General features: G+C 40.6%; 1 protein-coding gene across 1 annotated transcript in view; it reads right to left on the bottom strand.

The window, feature by feature from the left end:
* Positions 1 to 24,464, bottom strand: part of ruvbl1 (RuvB-like AAA ATPase 1) — an 83,914-nt gene that overhangs the window by 5,753 nt on the left and 53,697 nt on the right. Inside the window, exon 10 of the mRNA XM_059943931.1 lies at positions 7,883 to 7,974. Within this exon, the coding sequence (XP_059799914.1) occupies positions 7,883 to 7,974 (92 nt within the window). The remainder of the gene's footprint in view (positions 1 to 7,882; positions 7,975 to 24,464) is intronic.

Raw genomic sequence — 24,464 nt, 5'->3', positions numbered from 1 at the left:
TAAGTCCTCTTAGGTGTAGGATTGTAGAGTCACATTGTATAGTTAAAAAACATTTCTTCATGTATCTGTCTTCAGATACATGAAGAAATGTTTTTACCTGTACGTGACTCTTTGTACAGGTAAAACAGGTGTATTCAGATGGTCATTCCAAACTTAAGGGCAAGAATCATCCCTCCTCTGACTCTATTATGTCACATATGGATCTTGTACATTTCAATAAGATCATGTCCCTCTTTTCAATTCTGCATGGTTTAGATCCAACCTACTTCAACCACACCCTCTCTCCAGCCCTTTGTTATGCTTCCTCGATCACAAATGAATCTTTCCTTGGTAAGAAGATCAGATCTGCACTCAATACTCCTTGAGTGGTCCCTGTACAATTTCAGTAACATGTCTTTAAATCTTGTCCTCAAATCCACTTGCAATCAAAGGCAACATTTCATTTATCTTTTTACTTGTTTTCTGTTACCTGCTTGTTAACTTCTAGTAATTTATGTATAAGGAGAACCTGGTTGTCCTGAAGACTGGCACATTTTTAATCCTTCATTTATAAAATTACTTTTCTACTCTTTTTAAGAAAGTGAAGAACTTCACATTTTCCACATCTGCTAAGTCATTGATGATGATGACATCCATCTGTCTTAAAGAATAATGGAAATATAGTGGACGCTACGGGTCAGTCCATTGCAGTCCAATTTTGGAGCAGCAGGTCTTGCTGCAGTTTCTGCTAGTGAATGTTGTGCTAGGCTGGAAGGTGCTGATGTTGATGCTTCCCTTAGCCATCTTTGCTCTCTCTTTGCTTCCCGCTGCTCTTCTCTCTTCTGCTCACTCCTCTTTACACCTGCCCTGATGGTCTGTCTCCAACTGCTGTGGTTGGGTGCCACAATTTCCCAGGTTGTTTGGTCAATGTTCCCTGCTTTCAGGTTCTACTTACAGATGTCTCAGTAATGCTGGGCTGGTCTTCCAGTGGGTCTGTCTGGTGCTGGTGGCAAGCTCTCCATACAGTATGTCTTTGGGGATCTGGCCATTCTCCATGCAGCTGATGTGACAAAGCCATTACAGGTGATGCTAAATGAGGAGGATGAACATACTTGTGATGCCTGCTTGTTCTAGAATGTGCTTGACTGGAACGTGATCCTGCCATGTGAAGCTCAGGATTCTTCTGAGGCAGCAGAAGTGGAATGTGTTTAGGCAGCGCTCTTGGTGAGAGTAGGTTGTTCATGTTTCACTGTCGCACAGGAGTGTACTGAGCACGCAGGCCTGGTAGACCTTCATCTTGGTGTTCTTGGTCACTTTGGAGTTCTCCCAGACTTGTTGCCAGACGAGACATCAGTGTTGCTGTTCTGCCAATCCACTTGTTGAGTTCAACTTCAAGGGAGAGGTTGCTTGAGACAGTGGAGCCAAGGTAGGTGAACACATCAAGGGTGTAGCCACCTATGTAGATGTTTGGTGTCTTGTTGACATCTTGGCACATGACGTTTCTCTTCTTGAGGCTGATAGACGTACTTCAGTCTCTGTAGGCGAGTGTGAAGCAATTGATGAGTCTCTGGAGGGCTTCCTCCGAGTGTCAGGGAGGCATCATCTGCAAACAACAACTCCATTATCAGTACCAGTTGCATTTGGTTGTTGCTTTTGGATGTGCAAGTTGGAACAGCCTGCCAATGCTTCTGGTGTGGTGGTATACTCTGTCCTCTGATGAACTGAAGGCATGGGACAGTAGCAGGGAGAGAATGAATGAATGAACGATTGAATGGAATGAATTGACTTTATTGCTTACATCTTTCATATACATGAGTAGAAATCTTTATGTTACGTCTCTGTCTAAATGTACCATGCACAATTTATAGTAATTTGTCATAAATAGTATGCACAACAGGACAGTCAATATAACATAGAAATACAATAGTATCAGCATGAATTAATCAGTCTGATGGCCTGGTGAAAGAAGCTGTCCCAGAGCCTGTTGGTCCTGGCTTTTATGCTGTGGTACCATTTCCTGGATGGTAGCAGCTGGAAGAGTTTGTGGTTGGGGTGACTCAGGTCCCCAATGATCATTTGGGCCCTTTTTACACACCTGTCTTTTTAAATGTCTCTAATAGTGGGAAGTTCACATCTACAGATGTGCTGGGCTGTCCGCACCACTCTCTGCAGAGGCCCACAATTGAGGGAAGTACAGCTCCCATACCAGTCAGTGATGAAGCCAGTAAGGATGCTCTGAATTGTGCCCCTGTAGAAAGTTATTAGGATTTGGGGGCCTATACCAAACTTCCTCAACCATCTGAGGTGAAAGAGGTGCTGTTGTGCTTTTTTCACCAAACAGCCGGTATGTAGAGACCACTTGAGATCCTCGGTGATGAGTATGCTGAGGAACTTGTTGACCCTCTCAACCCCAGATCCATTGATGTCAATAGGGGTTACCCTGTCTCCATTCCTCCTGTAGTCCACAACCACCTCCTTTGTTTTTGCAACACTGAGGGAGAGGTTGTTTTCTTGACGCCACTGTGTCAGAGTGATAACTTCTTCTCTGTAGGCGGCCTCATTATTATTTGAGATTAGGCCATCAGTGTAGTGTCGTCAGCAAATTTAATGACCAGATTGGAGCTGTGGGTGGCAACACAGTCATGGGTATACAGAGAGTAAAGGAAGGGGCTTTGAACACTGCTGGCGATCTGACAGGAAATCCAGGATCCACCTACACAAGGCAGGGTGAAGGCCGAGGTCTCTGAGCTTCTTGTTGAGTCTGGACGGAATTATGGTGTTGAGTGCTGAACTGTAGTCCAAGAACAGCATTCTCACATAAGCATCCTTCTTTTCCAGATGTGTAAGGACGGTGTGTAGAGCTGTGGTTATTGCGTCGTCTGTTGATCTGTTGTGTTGGTAGATGAATTGTAGGAGGTCCAGTGTGGGTGGCAGCAAGCTGTAGATGTAATCCTTGACCAGCCTCTCAAAGCATTTGCTTATTATTGAGGTGAGTGCGACAGGACGCCAGTCATTCAGACATGTTACCTTGGTCTTTTTTAGGTACAGGAACAACGCTGGATGTTTTGAAGCAAGAGGGACACTCTACACTGAGAAAGGGAGAGATTAAAAATGTCTGTAAACACATCTGCCAGTTGTGCCGGGCACACTCTGAGTACCTGCCCTGGGATGCTGTCTGGTCCCGCAGCCTTGCAGCTGTCCACCTGTTAGAAACACCTGCGTACTTCGGCCTCAGAGATGACCAAGCTGCAGGTTGCATCAGCGACTCTCCTTTGTGGGGGGGGGGGGGGGTCAGTGTTGGGAACATTGAACCAAGCATAAAAAAGATTTAGCTCATTTCAAGAAGATGCTTATGAGTGTCTTCAGCATGCAGCCCTGTTTCATGCAGCTCCTGATTGGGAAGGGATTCGAGGATGAGCCATTAAACTGGACTGTAGCTTGCATGCCTTTGTGGAAAGATATGATCATCCTGAGGAGCTTGTGGGGGCATCCAATCTTTTGGAGCAGTGTGAAGAGGCCCTTTCTGCTGACCAGGTCAAAGCCTTTTGTCAGGTCAATGAAAGCCATGTACAGTGGTTGTCTTTGCTCTCAGCATTTCTCTTGGAGCTGGCGTAGTGAGAAGATCATGTCAAATGTTGACCATCCCGCTTGGAACCCATACTGTAATTCTGCGCATATGCGAGCAACCAGTGCCTGTAGACCTGTTGAGTACCACATGAGAAAAAACCTGCTGAGAAGTGAAATGCCTTGGTAGTTATTACAGTCACCATGGTTGCCTTTGTTCTTGTACAGGGTGACGATGTTGGAGTTGCACGTGTCCTGAGGTACTGACCTTCCCTCCCAGCACTGGCAGAGAAGTTTGAGCAGGTGGTGTAGCAGAGCAGACTTTATGACCACAGGTGGGATGCCTTCTTTTCCAGGAGCTTTACCGCTTGCTAGGCAATCGACTGCCTTATTGAGTTCGTCAACAGAGGGCAACCACATTTTTCCACATCTGCCAAGTCATTATCCACTCACTAAGTCCATCTACATAACCTACTGAATGGAGACAACAGATGCTGAACCTGGAGCAACTCAGCAGGTCAGGCAACCTCTGTGGGGGGAAATGGATAGTCACAGTTTTGGGTCAAGAGTTCTGATGAAAGAGTCTCAGCCCAAATGTTGATGGTCCATTTTCCCCCACAGATGCTGGCGACTCATTGAGTTGCTCCAGTATCTTGTGCATAACCTCCTAAAGTTTGTCTTCATTTTCTCTCAAATCCCATGACATTAAGCTTTCCATTATAAACATAATGAAAGACCTCTCCCACAACAGACATTCTCTTTTTCACTCTGCTCCTATTGAGCAGAAGATACAAAATTGTTGAAAGTACATACCTCCAGGCTCAAAGACAAATTCTATCACATAGTTACACGGCTAATGATCAGTCTGCTAGTACAATAAGATGGGCTCCGGACCTCACATTCCAATGTGACCTTGCACCTTTATCCTCTGTCGTACTTTCTCTGTAACTGTAATTTTTTATTCTGAATTCTGTTATTGTTTTTGGGTGGCAGGGTGGAAATATGCCTCTAGCACAGTAAGTGTAAGTTGCTCCTTCCCTTCACTGGCCTGCAGGTTACCCTTGGGCAAGATGTTGCACCTGCTTAGCGCTCCAATCAGGGTCACCTGAAGTCATGGGAGCAGATGGTAGATGGTTGTATGAGCACCTGGTGCATATCACAAGTCCTGGTTATATGAGCGCTGACGCCAGGGAGGCAATCTCTGAGGGGTATTGATAATGGCTGAGGTCGCCCATCTTGTAAAGCCACTGCCCAGAAGAAGGCAATGGCAAACCACTTCTGTAGAAAAATTTGCCAAGAACAATCATTGTTATGACTGTTAGTAAATTTGCTGATGACACAAAGGTTGGGGGTGTTGTGGATAGTGTGGAGGGCTGTCAGAGGTTACAGCAGGACATTGTCAGGATGCAAAACTGGGCTGAGAAGTGGCAGGTGGAGTTCAACCCTGATAAAGGTGAGATGGTTCATTTTGGTAGGTTAAATATGATGGCAGAATATAATTTTAATGGTAAGACTCTTGGCAGTGTGGAGGATCAGAGGGATCTTTGGGTCCCAGTCCATAGGACACTCAAAGCTGCTACGCAGGTTGACTCTGGTCAAGAAGGGATATGATGCATTGGTCTTCATAAATTGTGGGATTGAGTTTAAGAGCCCAGAGGTAATGTTGCAGCTATACAGGACCCTGGTCAGACCCCACTTGGAGTACTGTGCTCAATTCTGGTCGCCTCACTACAAAAAGGACGTGGAAGCCATAGAAAGGGTGCAGAGGAGATTTACAAGGGTGTTGCCTGGATTGGGGAGCATGCCTAATGAGAATAGGTTGAGTGAACTCGGTCTTTCCTCCTTGGAGCGACTGAGGATAAGAGATGACCTGATAGAGGTGTACAAGATAATGAGAGGCCTTGACCGTGTGGATGGTCAAGAGACTTTTTCCCAAAGATGAAATGGCTAGCATGAGAGGGCATAGTTTTAAGGTGCTTAAAAGTAGGTACAGAGGAGATGTCAGGGGTAAGTTTTATTACACAGAGAGTGCTGAGTGCTTGGAATGGGCTGCTGGCAGTGGTGGTGGAGGCGGAAACGATAGGGTCTTTAAAGAGACTCCTGGATGGATACATGGAGCTTAGAAAAATAGAGGGCTATGGGTAAGCCTAGGTAGTTCCAAGGTAAGGACATGTTCGTCACAGCTTTGTGGGCCAAAGGGCCTGTACTGTGCTGTAGGTTTACTATGTTTCTATGAGATAATGATAATCTACATCATACAACATGGCACATAATGATGATAATATTGTTTTCCCTCGTACTACCTCCATGCACTGTTGTAATTAAATGATCCTGTATGGATGGTATGCAGAATGAAGCTTTTCACTATACCTTGGAATATGTGACAATAACAAACATATTTACAGTAAAGGCAAGATGAATAAAGTGAGAGGGATTTGTGACTACACTTTACGAAGTCCTAGTTAATGCACTTGTCTCATGTCAGAAGCAGCATCTGCATGGTGAGGGTGAAAGTGAAAACACAATTATAGTACTACATGCACATTAGTGTAGCGGTTAGCATGACACTTTAAAGCACCAGTGATTGGAGTTCAATTCCCACCTCCGTCCGTAAGGAATTTGCATGTTCTCCATTGAGGGTCTCCATTGGGATTCCTCCTCTATTCCATTGAAGTAGAGGTTAGTAAGTTGTGGGCATGCTATGCTGGCACTGGGACAAGGCAGCAGTTGTAGGCTGCCTCCAGCATGTGCTTGGACTGTGTTGGTCGTTGACGCATACAATGCATTTCACTGTTTTGATGTACAAGTGAAAATAAAGCTGGTCTTTAATCTTTCTTTTATCTCGTCAAGTCAAGTCACTTTTATTGTCATTTCAACCATAACTGCTGGTACAGTATATAGTAAAAATGAGACAACGTTTAGCGGCTGTGTGGGATAAGGCAGGACATATATAACATTCCAACTCCGTAAATCTCTGGTTAGACTATACTTGGAACAGTGTGTTCATTTCTGGTTGCCTCATTATAGGAAGCATGTGGAACTTTTTATAGAGGGTGTAGAGGAGATTTACCAGGATGTTGCCTGGATTAGAGACAATGTCTTAAGAGGAAACGCTGAGTAAGCTAGAGTTTTTCTCTTTGGAGCAAAGAAGGATGAGAGGTGATTTGATAGAGGTGTACAAGATACTAAGAGGCACAGACTGAGTGGATAACCAGAAACTTTTTCCCAGGGTGGAAGTGACTAATACAAGGGAGCATAATTTTAAGGTGACTGGAGGAAAAAGTACGGGGGGGGAGGAGGGTGGAATATCAGAAGTAAGGTTATCATTATTATATTTTTTAACACAGTCAATGGAATGTGGAAACCTTGCCAGGAGTGGTGGTAGAGGCTGAGACATTAGAGGCATTTAAGAAACTCTTATATAGGTACATTGATGATAGAAAAATAGAGGACTATGTGGGAGGGAAGATTTAGATTGATCATGGAGTAGGTTAAGAGTTCAGCGCAAGATTGTGGGCCAAAGTGCCTGTACTGTGCTGTAATGTTCTATGTTCTACCTGCACGGCTTGAGTCCACAATTATGTTGAAGTTAATTTTGGGCAACCCCTCACTGAATAAAAATTACCTCCTCATTCCTTATCGGGCACCCCGAAAAGAAAAGGCAATGATGGGAATATAGATGAGAAATTAGAAGCTTGCGAGAGTCTACTTCTCTTTCCACCCTCACTCCCCCCCACCCACTCGTGTCTGCCTCACATATAAATCCCAGAGAGGTGTACATGATGCAAAAAGGTAGTTAAGAAACCACCTCTGTCAGCATGTGAGAAGACAAGAATGCTGATCTTTAAACCTCTTGGATATATCTACTGAATAGCTTTTAATTTTTGCTCTTGTGAAAAAAATATCACTATTATAAACCATCAGACAAGAACTTTGGATGGCTGATATCTGTACCAGTTACGAAGTTTCATTAGCTGCCTTTGTTTTTAAAGATTTTTTTTAAAAGAACAGAAACCTTTTGTGTCTAATCCCATGGGTCCCTACCTACAGCACCATTCATCTTCCTGTGACAAGGTGAAACCAATACCTATTACTGAAACTGTTATTTTACAGTGCTGGCTAAAATTAAATACTGCCAGTGAAGAGTTTTTGGCTGCAGCTAAAGAGGATGATTTAAAACCCTTGTCTCGGCTGCCTGAAAGAGCCAGCATTGGGAGAACAGCAAATTATTCCTGCTCACCAGGGTCGGGGGGGGGGGGGGGGGGGTGCTGAGGAAATGACACTGTCCAGGTCTGGACAAGAGCCATTATTCCTTCACAAAACAGCAATGGGTACTCACCTCAGAGTTGTCTTTGTGCCGATATCCCCTAAGTGAAGCAGAGCATCCTCCGTGATGCTGATGCCTTCAATCTGTGCACGGATCTTGATTATCTGGCGAATGAAGAAAGTGGGAGAGTAAGAGAATACGAGAACAGCAGATCCTCTAAGCGTCAGTGCAATTGATCTTCCTGTCAGCATTAATTAATGCCCCATTCACTATCAAATAATTATTCAGCTCAAAGACTCATTTGCTTTTGGGCTATAGATAGCAGAGTGGGACATTTACATTAAAAATATATTTGCTCTACTTTACAACAATTTATACAGCAAAATGGCCCTTGTTGCTTCTCAGAAATGAAAGGTGACACAAAACCAAAAACATATATTAGACCAGATAAGGGAGAGTTGGAGAGAATATGGGAATTAAATGTGATTAGTGTAAATGGTCATTTAATAGATGACGTACACACCCATGAACTGATGCAATGTTCATTTTGAGAACATAAAAGCAAGGATGTAACGCTGAGGCTCTATAAGGCATTGACTAGACTGCATTTGAAATACTGAGAGCAGTTTTGGGCTCCTAAGGAGGAGATTTATAAGAATGATCTAGGAATGAGGAGTGTTTGATGTCTTTTCCTCTATACTCACTGGAATTTAGAATAATTGGAGGGGGGGGAATCTCATTGAAACCTATTGAATATTGAAAGATCTAGATGGAGTGGACATGGAGAGGATGTTTCATATAGTGGGTGAGTCTAGGACTGGAGGGTACAACCTCAAAGTACAGAGATGACTTCAGAACAGAGATATGGAGTAATTTCTTTCGGCAGAGGGTGGTGAATCTGTGGAATTCATTGCCACACATAGCTGTGATGGCCAAGTCATTGAGTATATTTAAAGCAAAGCATTATAGGTTTGATAGGTTTTTGATTAGTCAGGGCATCAAAAGTTACAGGGAGAAGGCAAGAAAATAGTGTTGAGAGGGATAATAAATTAGCCATGATGGAATAGTGAAGCAGACTTGATGGACTGAATGGCCTAATTCTGGTATGACTCACGGTCTTATGGTTTTACGAAAAACTTTGTTCCCATAGTGCATCACTCTGTGACACGAATTTAACAATAGTTGCAATAGAAAATAATAGAAAAGGCAAGGAAGTTGAGGGACCTTAACCCTAACTCTAATGAATTCCAGATTTCAGTCCTCATGTACTGAACAAATGGCTGATGATAATGTTGTGGTTAAATCAGCGATCATCAAAACGTCGCAGCAGAGTATTCATCTCGCTGCATTGTGCCCGACATTTAGCCAACACAAGACTGTTAGAATAGTTTTATGAGTCTAAACGTGTCTCATTAAAAACAGATCTCTGTTCGGATTTCATGCCAACTCTGAAGTTCTGGGTACTGCTTCAACGTTCTCTAGGTGTCCTATATTATCCATGTAAACTATTCCAAAAGCATGTCTCTAGCAACAAGTAGCTTATACACATAAGGCATAAACACAAACGTTTCTCCCCAAATCATTTGTTTCACAGTGTTGGTTCTGGTGATATTGATCCAGAGGGATCTTCAGAAGTCATGAATAAAGCCTGATGGTTGTGGCCATTTATTAAGTGTTACAAGAACAAAAAAAAATACAAAGGAAAAGAAGTTGCCTCATACTCTGACTGGAGATAACAACCTTCCAGTGATAACAATTAACCTACTAAATAGTCAGATTCAAACTTGCTGCAGAAAAACTGAGAAGCTTCCAGAAAATACAGAATCAGCTTTACTACAAATACTAGAAATTTACTAAAAATTTAAACATAATTATGAGTAAGCATAGAATAGTTGAACTACAAGAAAAATAATGATTTGTCACCTTTATCCAACAACACTTGGCCCATCATAAAGCCATGTAGGCTATCAACTCTCTTTATACAGTATAATCCACTATATTATGGTTCTCCTCCAAATGATGATTTTTATCCCAAAAAAAAACTGTTTCACAACCACCAAAATTCTACAAATCCACCCAATGAATTAGCTTTCAAAGCTCAAAGTAAATTTATTATCAAAGTACATATATGTCACCATATACTACTCTGAGATTCATTTTCTTGTGGATATTAAGAAGGAATAGAAGAAACCAACAAAAGATCACTCCCAATAGGACTGACAAACTACCAATGTACAAAGGGCAACAAACTGTGCATGCACAAAAAGAAATAGAAAATAATAATAATAATATATAAGCAATAATATCGAGAACATGAGATGAAGAGTCTTTAAAAGTGAGTCCATAGGTTGTGGGAATAGTTCAATGAAAGGGCAAGTGAAGTTCAGTGCAGTTATCCCCTCCGGTTCAAGAGCCTGATGGTTGAGAGGTACTAATTGTTCCTGAAGCCAGTGGTGTGGGTCCTGAGGCTCCTGTACTTTCTTCCTGATGGCAGCAGCAAGAAGAGCGCATGACACACAAAATACTGGAGAACTCAGCAGGTCAGGCAGCATCCAAGAAAAGATTATGGCCTGGATGGTGGGGGTTCTTGATTGTGGATGCTGCTCTCCTGCAACAGTGCTCCATGTAGATGCACACAATGGTGGGGCCATTATGGACTGGCTACTTTTTTCAGGCTTTTCCATTCAAGTGCATTAGTACTTCCACACCAGGCTACAATTAGCCTTACACTCCTTTTCAAAGCTCTGCAATTTTTTCTCCTTCAAGTACATCTCCAAAACCATTTTGAGTGCCACTAATGAATCTATAACCTTCTAAGCTACTAGGAATTGCCTAATAAAACTTGACCACTCAAGAATTGTAAGGAACAAGTACTTGAGCTGTTTTTGATCCTGCTGCCAAACACCTTAAGTTTTTTTTGTTCTTTTGTTATCAATCCCAAAGGCATTCAAAGTGTTTCATTTTATCTAGGTGAAAGCAATCCAACTGCTGTCTGAAATAAGAAGCACTTTCCTTATAAATACACAATTTCCTTATAAATTGTCTGGGACAACAGAGCAGGCCATGTTCTGTTGTTGCACAGGACTGATCAATTTTCTCTTATGAGCTAAGAGATCCATGTCTAGTTTCTCTCCTTTGTTGCCTTATGGAAATATTACTAATGGGCTTATCTGCAGACATTTCCAATTTTAACCACAAGTCCACAATATAATTTACTGGTCACATGACCTTTTGAAAGGCTAACAACAGATGACAAAATTAGCATGGATCCCTTTGCCCACCCCCAGCCTTTCCTTATGCCCATCACCCACACCTTCTTCCCTTATGGTACCCCTCCCCAATCCCTTTCTGTTATTCCATGCTGCACTGTCCTCTCCTATTAGATTCCATCTTTTTCAGACCTTTCTCCTACATTGAAGAATAAAGTCCTAGCCTGCCCAACTTCTCCCTATAACCCAGGCCCTTGAAATGCCAAAGAATTGGAAGTTTTAGGCGTTCAGATGCAGATCTGAGAATAGCTCAAGGCTTAAAGATGAGACATTGATCCTGAGTAATGTTTATTCCTCTCCTCAACTAACACCACAGTTGTAGACAGAGCTCAGAACACAGGAACAAGTTCTATTCTCCCCACCCCCCCAAACTCCATGCCTCAGTAAAGTGGATAGCATAATCAAAGACCCCACCCTCCCCAGACATTCTCCCTTTGCCCTTCTTCCATTGGGCAGATGATACAGAAGCCTAAAAGTATGAACTACCAGGCTTAAGGACTGCTTCTACCTCGTTGTTATGATTATGGTCCATGCACAGTAAGATGGTGTATTGACCTTGCAAGTTACTTTGTTGTGGTCTTGATCTTTAATATCTGTCAGCACTGTCTCTGTAACTGTAACAATTTATTCAGCATTCTGTTATTGTTTTTCCCTTGTATTACCTTGATGTACTGATGTGAAGAAATTATTTGTATGAATGGTATGCAAAACAAAGTTGTTTTTTTTATTGTGCCTTGGTACAGTTTAAAAAACCTCATGGTTTTTTGTGCGAGGGGAGGTGTTTTGGGTGTTGATATTCTTGTTGTATTGTCATTGTGTGTGTGTGTGTGTGTGTGCGCGCGCGCGCACATGCATGGGAGTGGAGGGGGAGTGGGTTTGATGATCCTCTTTGAACGACTTCCATAGTTTTTCCTTGTTTTTTGGCTACCTGGAGAAGACGAATCTCAAAATTGTATACTGCATACATACTTTGATAATAAATTAATCTTTGAGTTCTGTACATGTGGCAATAATAAGCATGCTAAAAGAAAATGATAACCTGATCATTACCCTTACGTACCTATGGAATCTTTCTGTGCACCAATCAGCAGCCACTTTTTTTTTGTACAGTGTAACAGTGATGACATTTCAAAAATACTTCTTTAAGTACAAAATGCTTTGGGATATTGAAATGACTAATAACTGCAGTTGTTTCAACTTTCTTGAACAAGATTACTGTATGGACTTAAGTCTCTCGAGCTTTGTACACGGCTTTCTGAAGTGTAAACAGTGGCTCTAAACACAAGTAGCAAGGATTCCCTAGCGTAAAGTTAAGCAGTATTGACTTAATGCACTTGTTCCTGCATATGCCAGTTAATCTGTCACTGACAGACACATGATTTACACCAACTACTGGAACACAGTGTAGTGACCTTTGATGTTATACACCTCACCTACAGCTTCATCACTGGCAGATAAATCATATTCAATTCCATAAGCAAGTTTATTGTATTATTTGCAAGGATAGACTTACACAGAACAATCTCTTGTATTCCAGCTCGCCTGGCACGCCACTCGACAGCTAGCTCTAAAGTCATAATTCTTAGTAACTGAATATCTGTGATCTGCTGGTGTGACATGACTTCACATATTGGCCCATCAGAATTAATAGACCACATGTGGTACTTATTCACTCTAATGCTCATTTAACAAGATTTCCTAAAAAGGGAACCTTACAGAACAACAAATTAGTTGTACAAACTTTCCATGGTAAAGTTTTCTGCACTTAACCCAACAGATGTTGGAAGAATACTCTACTAGTCAAGGCAAATATTCATGCAAGTATACATGCATTTGCCCAAAGAGTTCACTGCTTATTAGAACAGAAATTCCAGTCCATTCACCTAGATTCAGAGAGCAAAAGCTGCCATAGCTACAATCAGCTGAAATAACATTCACTCTCCAACATTGCACTGTCATCACAAATATGCAAGCTAAACTAAGCAGACCAAGGCACTGAGGACATACATTGACAAAGAGAAAGAAAAATGGTGTAATTCCTGGTGGCCAAACATTTTAATTCCGATTTCCATTCCCGTTCTGACATGTTGATTCATGGCCTCCTCTTGTGCCAAAATGAAGCTATTCTCAGGGTGGAGGAGCAACACTTTATTTTCATCTGGGTAGCCTCCAACCTGAATATCAATTTCTCCTCCCTGTAAAAAAAAATTCCCTCCCCTCTTCTTCTATTCCCCACTCAGGTCTCTTTCTTCTTTATGCCTGCCTATAACCTCCCCCTGGGTCTCCTCCACCTTCCCTTTCTCCTATGGTCCACTCTCCTCTATCAGATTCCTACTTCCACTCGCCTTGACATTACCCACCCACCTGGCTTCACCTATCACCTTCTAGCTATCCTCCTCCTCCTCTTCCCACCACCTTTTTTTATTCTGGCATCTTCCCCTACCTTTCCAGTCCTGAAGAAGGGTCTTGGCCCAAAACGTCAACTGTTTATTGATTTCCCTAGATGCTGCCTGACCTGCATTCCTCCAGCATTCTGTGAGTGTTGCTCCAGATATCCAGCATCTGCAGAATTCCTTGTGTTATTTGTCTCATTCAATTTCCTCATCAGTACATTTCAACATGGCAAAATACTACTTGCTACATTAATGTTAAGTGTGTAAAGTCAACAATTACAACATAGGACAGTAAAGCACAAGAACACACTTTTCAGTCCACGATATCTGTTCTAACCATGATGCCACTTCAAACTGCACACTTGGTCACCTACCTACAGGAAAGCTATCAATTAAAATTGAAAGAGTACTGAAAAAATTTAGAAGGATGTTGCCAGGATTTGAGGTAAAGGATGAATAGGTCAGGTCTTTATTCTCTAAGTGTAAAAGAATGAGGAAAGATTTGATAGAGGTATACAAAATTACATGGGGCTAGGTAGAATAACAGTATGTCGTGGACTAGATGAACTCAATGGGCTGTTTCTGTGATGATCTTGCTAAGATCTATTGGCTTGTTATGGTTAATATCCCTCATTCCCTTCCTATTCAAATGCCTATCTAAATGCCTCTTAAACAATGCTGAAGTAAATATAAGACCATAAGAAATAGGAGCAGAATTAGGCCATTTGGCCCATTGAGTCTGCTCCACCATTTCATCATGGCTGATCCATTTTCCTCTCAGCCCCAATATCCTTCCTTCTCCTCACATCCCTTCATCTCCTGACCAATCAAGAATCTATCAACCCCTGTCTTAAATATACAGTACCTTGTAAAAGTATTCAGATCTCAAGCCCTTTTCACATAAATGATTACAATCAGGGATTTTTGATCAATTTAACTAACAATTTTTATAATCACATGCACCTTTTTACTCAGTTGAGCCCAAAAAAATAGGGAAAATTGTAAAGCATGAAAAACTAAAAACTGAAATGTCAGCAGTTCAAAAGTATTCCTCCCTCTTTGCTCAGTACTTAGTTGAACCTACTTTCTTAACTATTTCAGTCAGGAGTCTTTTTGGATATGAACTGAATTGACTTTTTTACTTACATCCTTCACATACGTGAGTAAAAACCTTTTACATTACATCTCCGCCCAAATGTGCAATTTGTGGTAATTTGTAATAAATAGTACAGAAATACAATTGAATCAGTGTGAATTAATCAGTCTGATGGCTCGGTGGAAGAAGCTGTCCTGGTCTGGCTTTTATGCTACAATTTCATTTTCCAGATGGCAGCAGCTGGAACAGTTTGTGGTTGGGGTAACTCGGGTCCCCAATGATCCTTTGGGCCCTTTTTATGCACCTGTCTCTGTAAATGTCCTGGATAGTGGGAAGTTCACATCTACAGATGCTCTGGGCTGTCCGCACCACTCTGCAGACTCCTGCGATTGTGAAAAGCACAGTTCCCATACAAGGCAGTGATACAGCCGGTCAAGATGCTCTCAATTGTACCCCTGTAGAAAGTCCTTAGGCTCTGAGGACTCATACCAAACTTCTTCAACCATCTGAGGTGAAAGAGGTGCTGTTGTTCTTTTTTCACCACACAGCCGGCATGTAGAGACCACGTGAGATCCTCGGTGATGTGTATGCCGAGGAACTTAAAGCTGTTCATCCTCTCAACCCCAGATCCATTGATGTCAATAGGGATCAGCCTGTCTCCATTCCATAAGTCTCTTACTAGTTTTGCACAAGATAATGGAACAAGATTTGTGGCCAGCAATCTTGAGGTCTTACTAGAGATGTCTGATCAGGTTAAGATCAGGACTCCAACTAGGCCACTCAAGGACATCACTTTTCTTCATTTGAAGGCACTCCATGGTTGCTCTGGCAGTGTGCTTTGGGTTGTTGCTCTGCTGAAAGTCGATCTTCCTCCCTAGTTCAAGCTTTCTGTCAGAGGCTAGCTGGTTTTTATCCAGGATCTCTGTATTTAGTAGCATTCATCTTCCCATTAATCCTGACCAGATTTTCAGTCCCTGCTACTGAAAAGCATTCCCATAACATGATGCTACCTCCATCAAACTGTACAATATGTATGGCGTTACCAGGCTGATGTGCAGTATTGGCTGCGGCCAAAAAGTTCCATTTTAGTTTCATTCAACCGCAAGACCACCTTCCACATCTTTACAGCATCTTCTAAGTGACATCTTGCAAAGTCTACAAGGGCAAGGATATGCTTTATCTAAAAAAAACCAGAGCTTCTTCCTTGCTACTCTTACATAAATATCATTTTTGTGCAAGGTCTTAAAGATTGCAGAACCATGAACTTCATCTCCAGTTGCAGCCATCGACTTCTGCAGGCCATTCAGTGACTGTTGGTTTCACAGTAACTTCTCTTACAAGTGCCATTCTTCTCCAGTGACTAAGTTTATAGGGGCAGCCTGACCTAGCCAGTGTGGCTGTGGTTTCATTTTTTTCCCTACTTTATCACAATGGACTGCACTGAGCTCAGAGATATGTTCAGTGCCTTTGAAATAGTTTTTTACCCTTCCCCAGATTTATGCTTCATTATAATTTCTCTTACTTGACTTGAGTGCTCTTTTTTCCTCATTTTAGTTTGGTCTACAATTCTGTTGGACCTTACAGAGAGTGGGGCTATTTATTCTATGAATTTATTAAACCAAAAACAGGTGATCTTCCAATTTTCTACATCAACAAACTGAGCAAGTTGGTAAGGTAATATACAGTATTGCGCTTGGTCAAGTCATTGGGTATATTTAAAGTGGAGGTTGATAGGTTCTTGATTAGTCAGGGGGCCAAAGGTTTACAAGGAGAAGGCAGGAAAGTGGGGTTGAGAGGGATAATAAAATCAGCCATGATGAAATAGTGGAGCAGACTCAATGGGCTGAATGTCATAATTCTGTTCCTACGTCTTATGCATTCAGGTCAGAATTTTTGATGGTTCCAGTCAACCAAATCTCCAGATAATATTACTGTTTGACAATACTTGCTCTGTATTACCTCTGCTGGAATGTTTCTGAAGTTATGCCACGAAAATGTAAACTCAGTGACTTAGTGCAGGATTCATATGTAACAGTGTCCCTACATTTTGGAGCAGATATTCTGAAATTCTCTAGCAGAGGTTTCCTTTAGACTATGTAGGGATTGTCAGAATGAATTCTCTGCAGATGGAATACCCTTTTTATGTTGAATGCTATTGCAGTGGAAGCAATACGTTTAGGACAAATCAGCCACATGATAAACATAAATCCATTACCCTAGTCATGACTCTCTCCACTCAGGGTGAATCACAGCACTGTCTACAAATGCATGGCATTAACTCAATAGTGTCTCTCAGAGCCATAACCTCTATGTCAATCTGAAGGATGAGATTCACATTTATTTATTACATGCATGTCACAACATACAGTGAAACGCATCATTTGCATTAACAACCAACACAGCTAAGGATGTGCTGCGGGCAGCCTGCAAGTATCGTCATAGATTCTGGCACCAACATCAGCAGTCAACAGGTTGCACATCGTAGTTAACTTGGAAATATCACTTAGATTCATCATTACCGGGTTAAAATTTACTGTCACAGCACCAAACTCACCCTAAAGCATTGCGCAAGTCCCTTCAGAAAGATGCTCTCTAGTGCTTTCTCAAGGACAATTAAAAGTTGACCTTGCTAGTGACATCTACAACCCACAAATAAAAAGGGATGGCAACGTGGGTTGGAATATCCTCCAACAATAAAATACACTGACTGGGAACTTCATTCGGTACAGGAGTGGAACAGTGTGGTCTTCTACTGCTGGAGCCCATCCACTTCAAGATTTGAAGCTTTGTGCATTCAGAAATGCTCTTCTGTAGCTACAGTTAACCTTCCTGTCAGCTTGAACCAGTCTGGTCATTCTCCCCATCTCCCTCATTAACAAGACATTTTTGCCCACAAAACAGCTGTTCTGGATTTTTTTTGCACCATCCTCTGTAAACTCTAGACCAGGTGGATTCCCAACCTGGGGCCCATGGACCCCTCAGTAAATGGCAAGGCTCCATGGCACAAGAAATGTTGGGAAACCATGCTCTAGAGACTGTTGTGTGTGAAAATCCTAGAACAAGCAGTTTGAGATACTCAGACCACCCCATCTGGCACCAACAATCATTACGTGGTCAAGCCACTTAGATCACATTTCTTCCCTATTCTGATGTGGTCTGAGCAACAATCAAACCTCTTGATCACGTCTATAAGCTTTTATGTTTTGAATTGCTGCCACATGATAAGCTGACTAGACATTTGCATTAGTGAGCAGGTGAACCTAATAAAGTGGACACTGATTGAAATAAGGAACCAGTTTTATAAAATTTTGAAATAATAAAGCCACGAATAGCAGAAACAACATAGGAAAGCATCTTGTATTTAGCCATAGGTTTTAAATTCTCCCTTTTTTAAAATAAAGCTCAATAGGAGGCAAGCTAAGATGTCTTGTGTATAGATCATGAAATCGGAGCAAGACAGATGACAGCTTTAGCTTTTCACTGAAATCAAGCACTTACATGTTTGTAGTTCATTTTGCTGGTAATGTTGGTTAAATGTCTATATATATAGGGTCCATATAATCCGCTACACCTTTCTAAATGACTAAATGTTGTTTATTGATTTAGTGATCGCTTTGTTACTTTCTTGTTTACAATAGTGCCAGAGTGAAAAATAACTGGCATTATACAAAACTCTTACTCCTAGACTTATCTCTCTGATACTACACATAGCATCATTATCCAGGAGGTACTTATCACTTCAGCTGCTGAATGATTCAAACCAGCTCTGTACCAGCTATTAACAATCGGCATTCTTTCTGCCTCTAAGCCTTTGAACATTACAAAGCGGCTACTATTGTCAAGCTGCGTAAATAATTATTTCAGTTGCAAGAATCTGCAAAATAACGTCATTCTTACCTTTTAAATGTTAAATGTAAGTCCATTAGAAATTGTCATACTTTGTTTGGACTTGATCGGGGTGGGGGGGGGGGGAAGGCTTGCTAAGGTCATAGAACATTATTCATTTCAGGAACTCAGTGGCTGCCATGCATACTCACATCAATAACAGCACGGGTTTGAATAAATCTCCTTCACTCCCAGAAATAGAGCACAGGTTAGATGCAGAATAATGCATCTCTCTACATTTTTATAAACAGTCACAGGGCAGCTACATCGTGTGTCAAATACAGAATAAACCTCCCTGTACTCTGTTCCACCAGGTGCTTCTCAAGAAAGAACAATTTCAGATTAGATACAGAGAACATAGAAGAGAGTGTGGGGAGTCTGGTTTGAAATGTTCCCACAACCAATGGCCTCATTTTCAAGGACTCTTCATATTTATTGCATATTTTCTTTTGCAGTTTGTTGAACACTTCAATTGGGCAGTTTTTCATTGATTCTATTGTGATTATTATTCTGTATATTTATTGGGTAAGCCCACAATAAAATGAATTCCAGGTGCGACCAAATGGTTAGCCAAAACACTTAAAGCTGTTCAGACCACTCCCCTCTTTCCCCTTATCCAATGGCCCTCTTGTTAACTCTTTTCCCCCCCCTTCTTTGTCCTCTCCATCTGTCCATCACATACACATTACTCCTTCCGGTTCCCCTCCCCACCTCCTTCCGTTTTATTCCCTGGTGCATTGTACTCTCCTATCAGATTCCACCCTTTTCAGCTCTTTATCACTTCCACCTACTATCTCCAAGCTTCTTGCATCATCCCCATCCTAACATAGATGATCCATCTATCACCTGCCAGCGCTGGCTCCACCCTTTCTCCTGCCATTTCCCCCCTCCCCAACCTTTTTTATCCTGGCTATCACCCCTTCCCTCTTTTTCCCCACTCTGGATGAAAGGTATTGAACTGAAATGTGAACACCTCCTCTGATATTTTGTTTCTTGTTCCAGGTTTCCAAGATCTGGAGTGTCTTCCATTTCAGGGATGTTTTAAAAGTCCCTCAAAGGTTTACAATAACCTCAGTGAGTCAAGAGAATCCCTGTGATTTATTGTCCAAGATGGAGAAGGAGCACATAGCCCAGTTTGGAGGATTGCACTGCTTCCCAAACTACCACCATGTGCCTCCACCTTACCTGGGACAGAAACTTGAGTGTTTCTCATTGATCTTCTAGTCATCTCAAAACTAGAGTGAAAATAAGTCGTTCTTAATCTCAAAAGGAATGCCCAAGAAGAATAAAGTTCTCCTTTGAGCAGAATGAGGTCCCCCCCCCCCCCCCCCATATAGTCCTACTGAACATCCTTGGGGTAGGTACAGAGTAAAGCTCACACCACACCGTCAAAATGATGCATCTCAAATTTAGATTTCTTTTACTCACTTGAGTGATAATTCTCTATTTTCCAAATAGGCGATATGATTTTTGCCAATGTATTTTTGAGGTCACTTTTAAACACAACTGAATTAACATCTTGGTAATATCCTTAGAGGTGGTAGATTCATGGACCCATCACATCTTATTGGGATGGGATGCATTCATGCCTTCTGCATAATGTCCAATGCATAGTTTCATCCAGATCTGCTAGCCTGGTTAGCTTTCCCTTTCTGATATTCATCTAGTCAATAAAGTAATGGAAGCATATAATGAAGATGGACTATTTTGGGCCTCTTATCTAAGAAAGAATGTGCTGGCATTGGAGAGGGTCCAAAGGAGGTATGCAAGAATGAACAGTTTAATGTATGAGGAACGTTTGATGGCTCAGGGTCTGAATTTACTGGAATTTAGAGAATAAGAGGGGATCTCATTGAAAACCATCAAATATTGAAAGGCCTAGATAGAGGTGTGAAGATGCTGTTTCTTATAGTGGGAACAGAGGGTACAGCCTCAGATTACAAGGACAGAAATGAAGAGGAATTTCTTTAGCCAGAGGGTGGTGAATATGTGGAAGTCATTGGATATATTTAAAGCAGAATTTGATAGGTTTCTAATTAGAAAGGCCATCAAAAGTTACAGGAAGAGGGCAGGAGAATGGGGTTCACAAACATGAGAAAATCTGCAGATGCTGGAAATCCAAAGCAATACACACAAAATGCTGGAGGAACTCAGAAGGCCAGGCAGCATCTATGGAAAAAAGTAAACAGATGACGTTTTGGGCCAAGAGGTCCTGAAGAAGACTATTTACACTTTTCCATAGATACTGCCTGCCCTGCTGAGTTCCTCTAGCATTTCAAAATCAGAATCAGGTTTACTATCACTGGCATGTGACTTGAAATTTGTTAACTTAGCAGCAGCAGTTCAATGCAATACATAATCCAGCAGAGAGAGAGAAAATAATAAAAATAAAACATAATAATAATCAAGTAAATCAATTACATATACTGTATTGAATAAATTATTAAAAATGTGCAAAAACAGAAATACTGTATATTAAAAAAAAGTGAGGTAGTGTCCAAAGCTTCAAAGTCCATTCAGGAATCTGATGGCAGAGGGGAAGAAGCTGTTCCTGAGTCGCTGACTGTGTGTCTTCAGGCTTCCGTATCTCCTACCCGATGATAACAGTGAGAAAAGGGCATGCCCTAGGTGTTGGAGGTCTTTAATAATGGACACTGCCTTTCTGAGACACTGCTTCCTAAAGATGTCCTGGGTACTTTGTAGGCTAGTGCCCGAGATGGAGCTGATTAAATTTACAACCCTCTGCAGCTTATTTTGGTACTGTGCAGTATCCCCTCCATAACAGACAGTGGTGCAGCCTGTCAGAATGCTCTCCATGGTACAACTATAGAAGTTTTTGAGTGTATTTGTTGACATGGCAAATCCCTTTAAACTCCTAATAAAGTATAGCCGCTATCTTGCCTTCTTTATGACTATATCAATGTGTTGGGACCATGTTAGATCTTCAGAGAATTACAGATCTTTTTTTCAATTATCTCGTGGTATGAGACAAGGTTGTCCCTTAAGTCCTTTATTGTTTAATATTGCATTAGAACCTTTAGCCATTGCTATTCGTGAATCTCCTAATATTTTTGGTATCACCCGTAATGAGAAATTATACAAGTTATCACTTTATGCTGATGACTTCTTGTTATATATTTCTGATCCTGACAGGTCTATTCCCGCTATTTTATCCTTGTTGGCTCAATTTGGTAGTTTTTCTGGTTACAAACTAAACTTGGATAAGAGTGATTTATTCCCTTTAAACGCGCAAACTTTGTTGAATGAAAGGACACCATTTAAAGTTGTTGATGATAACTTTATCTATTTAGGTATAAAAATTACTAAGAAATATAAAGATTTATTTACATTGAATTTTCTACCTATGCTTTATCAAATTCAACAGCTTACTACAAGATGGTCTCCCTTATCCTTATCATTAGTTGGTCGGATTAATGCTATTAAAATGATGATTCTACCGAAATTTTTATATTTATTTCAAGCTTTACCAATTTTTATTCCTAAATCTTTTTTTGATAACATTGATTCAAAAATTTCTTCATTTGTGTGGCAAAATAAAAATCCTAGGTTAAGTAAAAGGCAATTACAAAAATCTAAAAAAGATGGTGGTTTAGCTCTACCTAACTTTAGATTTTACTATTGGGCGAATAATATTCGTAACTTAATTTATTGGAAATCAGATTTGGATTCACTGTTGTGCCCACAGTGGGTAAATTTAGAATGCAATGAGGCACAGGGATATTCTCTATTCTCCGTTCTGGGTTCTTCTCTTTCTGCCGATTTAGTTAAATTCAATAAACAGATATCCAACCCTGTTGTCAAACATACATTACGAATTTGGTTTCAATTTCGTAAATTTTTTACTCTGAAAAACTTTGTTCTTGATAGCCCTATTTTACTTAATTTTTTTTTCAAACCTTCTTTGACAGATCAAGCCTTTAGCATATGGAAAAGGAAAGGTATAAAATGTTTTCGTGATCTCTTCTTTGAAGGTAGTTTGATGTCTTTCGACCAACTTTCCAACAAATTTGAGTTACCTAAATCTAACTTTTTTAGATATTTACAAATTAGAAATTTTTTACATAAAATTCTACCATCCTTCCCCAATTCAACTTCAATGGACTTTTTAGGTATGATTTTTACCTTAAATCCCTATCAGAAGGGATTAGTGGCTTTTATTTATAATATGATTATGAAGATACAACCAGAAATATCAGGTAGAATTAAACAAGAATGGGAAAAAGAACTTCAATATATCAATAGAAAAATGGAAAAAATTTTTACAAATGGTTAATTCTTCTTCTATATGTGCTAAACATGCTTTAATACAATTTAAAATTGTACATAGAGCTCATATGTCTAAAGATAAGCTTGCTCGATTCTATTCTCATATTAACCCTCAATGTGACAGATGTCATTCAGATGTGGCTTCATTGACCCACCTGTTTTGGTCATGTCCCACTTTACATAACTATTGGAAGGACATATTTGCTACCATTTCCTCAATTTGGAATATCGATTTACAACCTCATTTTATTACTGCAATTTTTGGTATACCAAATGAGGATGATAATCAGTTTTCCCCTTCAAGTAGATGAATGATTGCTTTTGTAACATTAATGGCCAGAAGGTCTATATTACAAAATTGGAAAGAAGTAAATCCTCCTACCACGTTCCAGTGGTTCTCTCAAACTATTTCTTTTCTGAGCTTGGAAAAAATTAGAAGCACTATTTTTGACTCATCAATTAAATTTGAAGAAACTTGGGGACCGTTCATTCGACATTTTCATATGAATTAATTTGGCCTCTTCCAGACCTTCTCTTTACTTATTCTTGTTCAGGTATGGAGTTCCGGAGTTTTTGGCACTATCAGATACAAATAAACTGTTATTATTGCCCATGTTAGTTTAATTTAGTATTTTTTTTATATTTTTTGCCTGTATTTTTATAATTTTTTCTTTTTCTTTTGATGATGATTTTTTTCATATAATTATTATAGACGATTGATAATGTACTATGTTTTTCTGTTGATATTTTAATAGGATATTGTTATCCTACTATTAATTCAATTTCAAGTCTTATGCATTTATAACCTATTTATTATTATATTATGTTTTTTTAATATATGAAATTCAATAAAAAGATTGAAAAAGAAAGAAAGATCTTCAGAGATCTTGACTCCCAGGAACTTGAAGCTGCTCACTCTCTCCACTTCTGATCCCTCTATAAGGATTGGTATGTGTTCCTTCATCTTACCCTTCCTGAAGTCCACAATCAGCTCTTTTGTTTTACTGATGTTGACTGCCAGGTTGTTGCTGCGGCACCATTCCACTAGTTGGCATATTTCACTCCTGTACGCCCTCTCGTCACCACCTGAGATTCTACTAACACTGGTTGTATCGTTAGCAAATTTGTAGATGGTCTTTGAGTTATGCCTAGCCACACAGTCAATTGTATACAGAGAGTAGAGCAGTGGGCTAAGCACAAACCCCTGAGATGCGTCAGTGTTGATCGCCAGCAAGGAGGATAGGTCATCACCAATCCGCACAGACTGTGGTCTTCCGGTTAGGAAGTCAAGGATCCAATTACAGAGGGAGGTACAGAGGCCCAAGTCAGGATCGTGGGAATGATGGTATTAATTGCTGATTTATAGTTGATGAACAGCATCCTGATGTAGGTGTTTGTGTTGTATAGGTGGTCTAAAGCCATGTGAAGAGCCATGGAGATTGCATCTGCCATTGACCTATTGTGACGATAGGCAAACTACACTGGGTCCAGGTCCTTGCCGAGGCAGGAGTTCAGTCTAGTCATAACCAAACTCTCAAAGCATTTCATCATTTTGTGTGTGTTGTTTAGTGGAATGGGTTTGAGGGATATCAGACTTGATGGGCCAAATGTCCTAATTCTACTCCTACGTTTTTTGGTCTATATTAAATATTAATTTAGCATTGTCACATGTACCAAAATACAGTGCAAAAACTTTGCTTTGCACACCATCAATACAGATAATT

Source organism: Hypanus sabinus, chromosome 19 (genome assembly GCF_030144855.1).
Source record: "Hypanus sabinus isolate sHypSab1 chromosome 19, sHypSab1.hap1, whole genome shotgun sequence".
Classification (NCBI taxonomy): Eukaryota; Metazoa; Chordata; class Chondrichthyes; order Myliobatiformes; family Dasyatidae; genus Hypanus; species Hypanus sabinus.
Note: the sequence above shows the minus strand (reverse complement) of the source record. Positions and strands in the feature narration are given on the sequence as shown.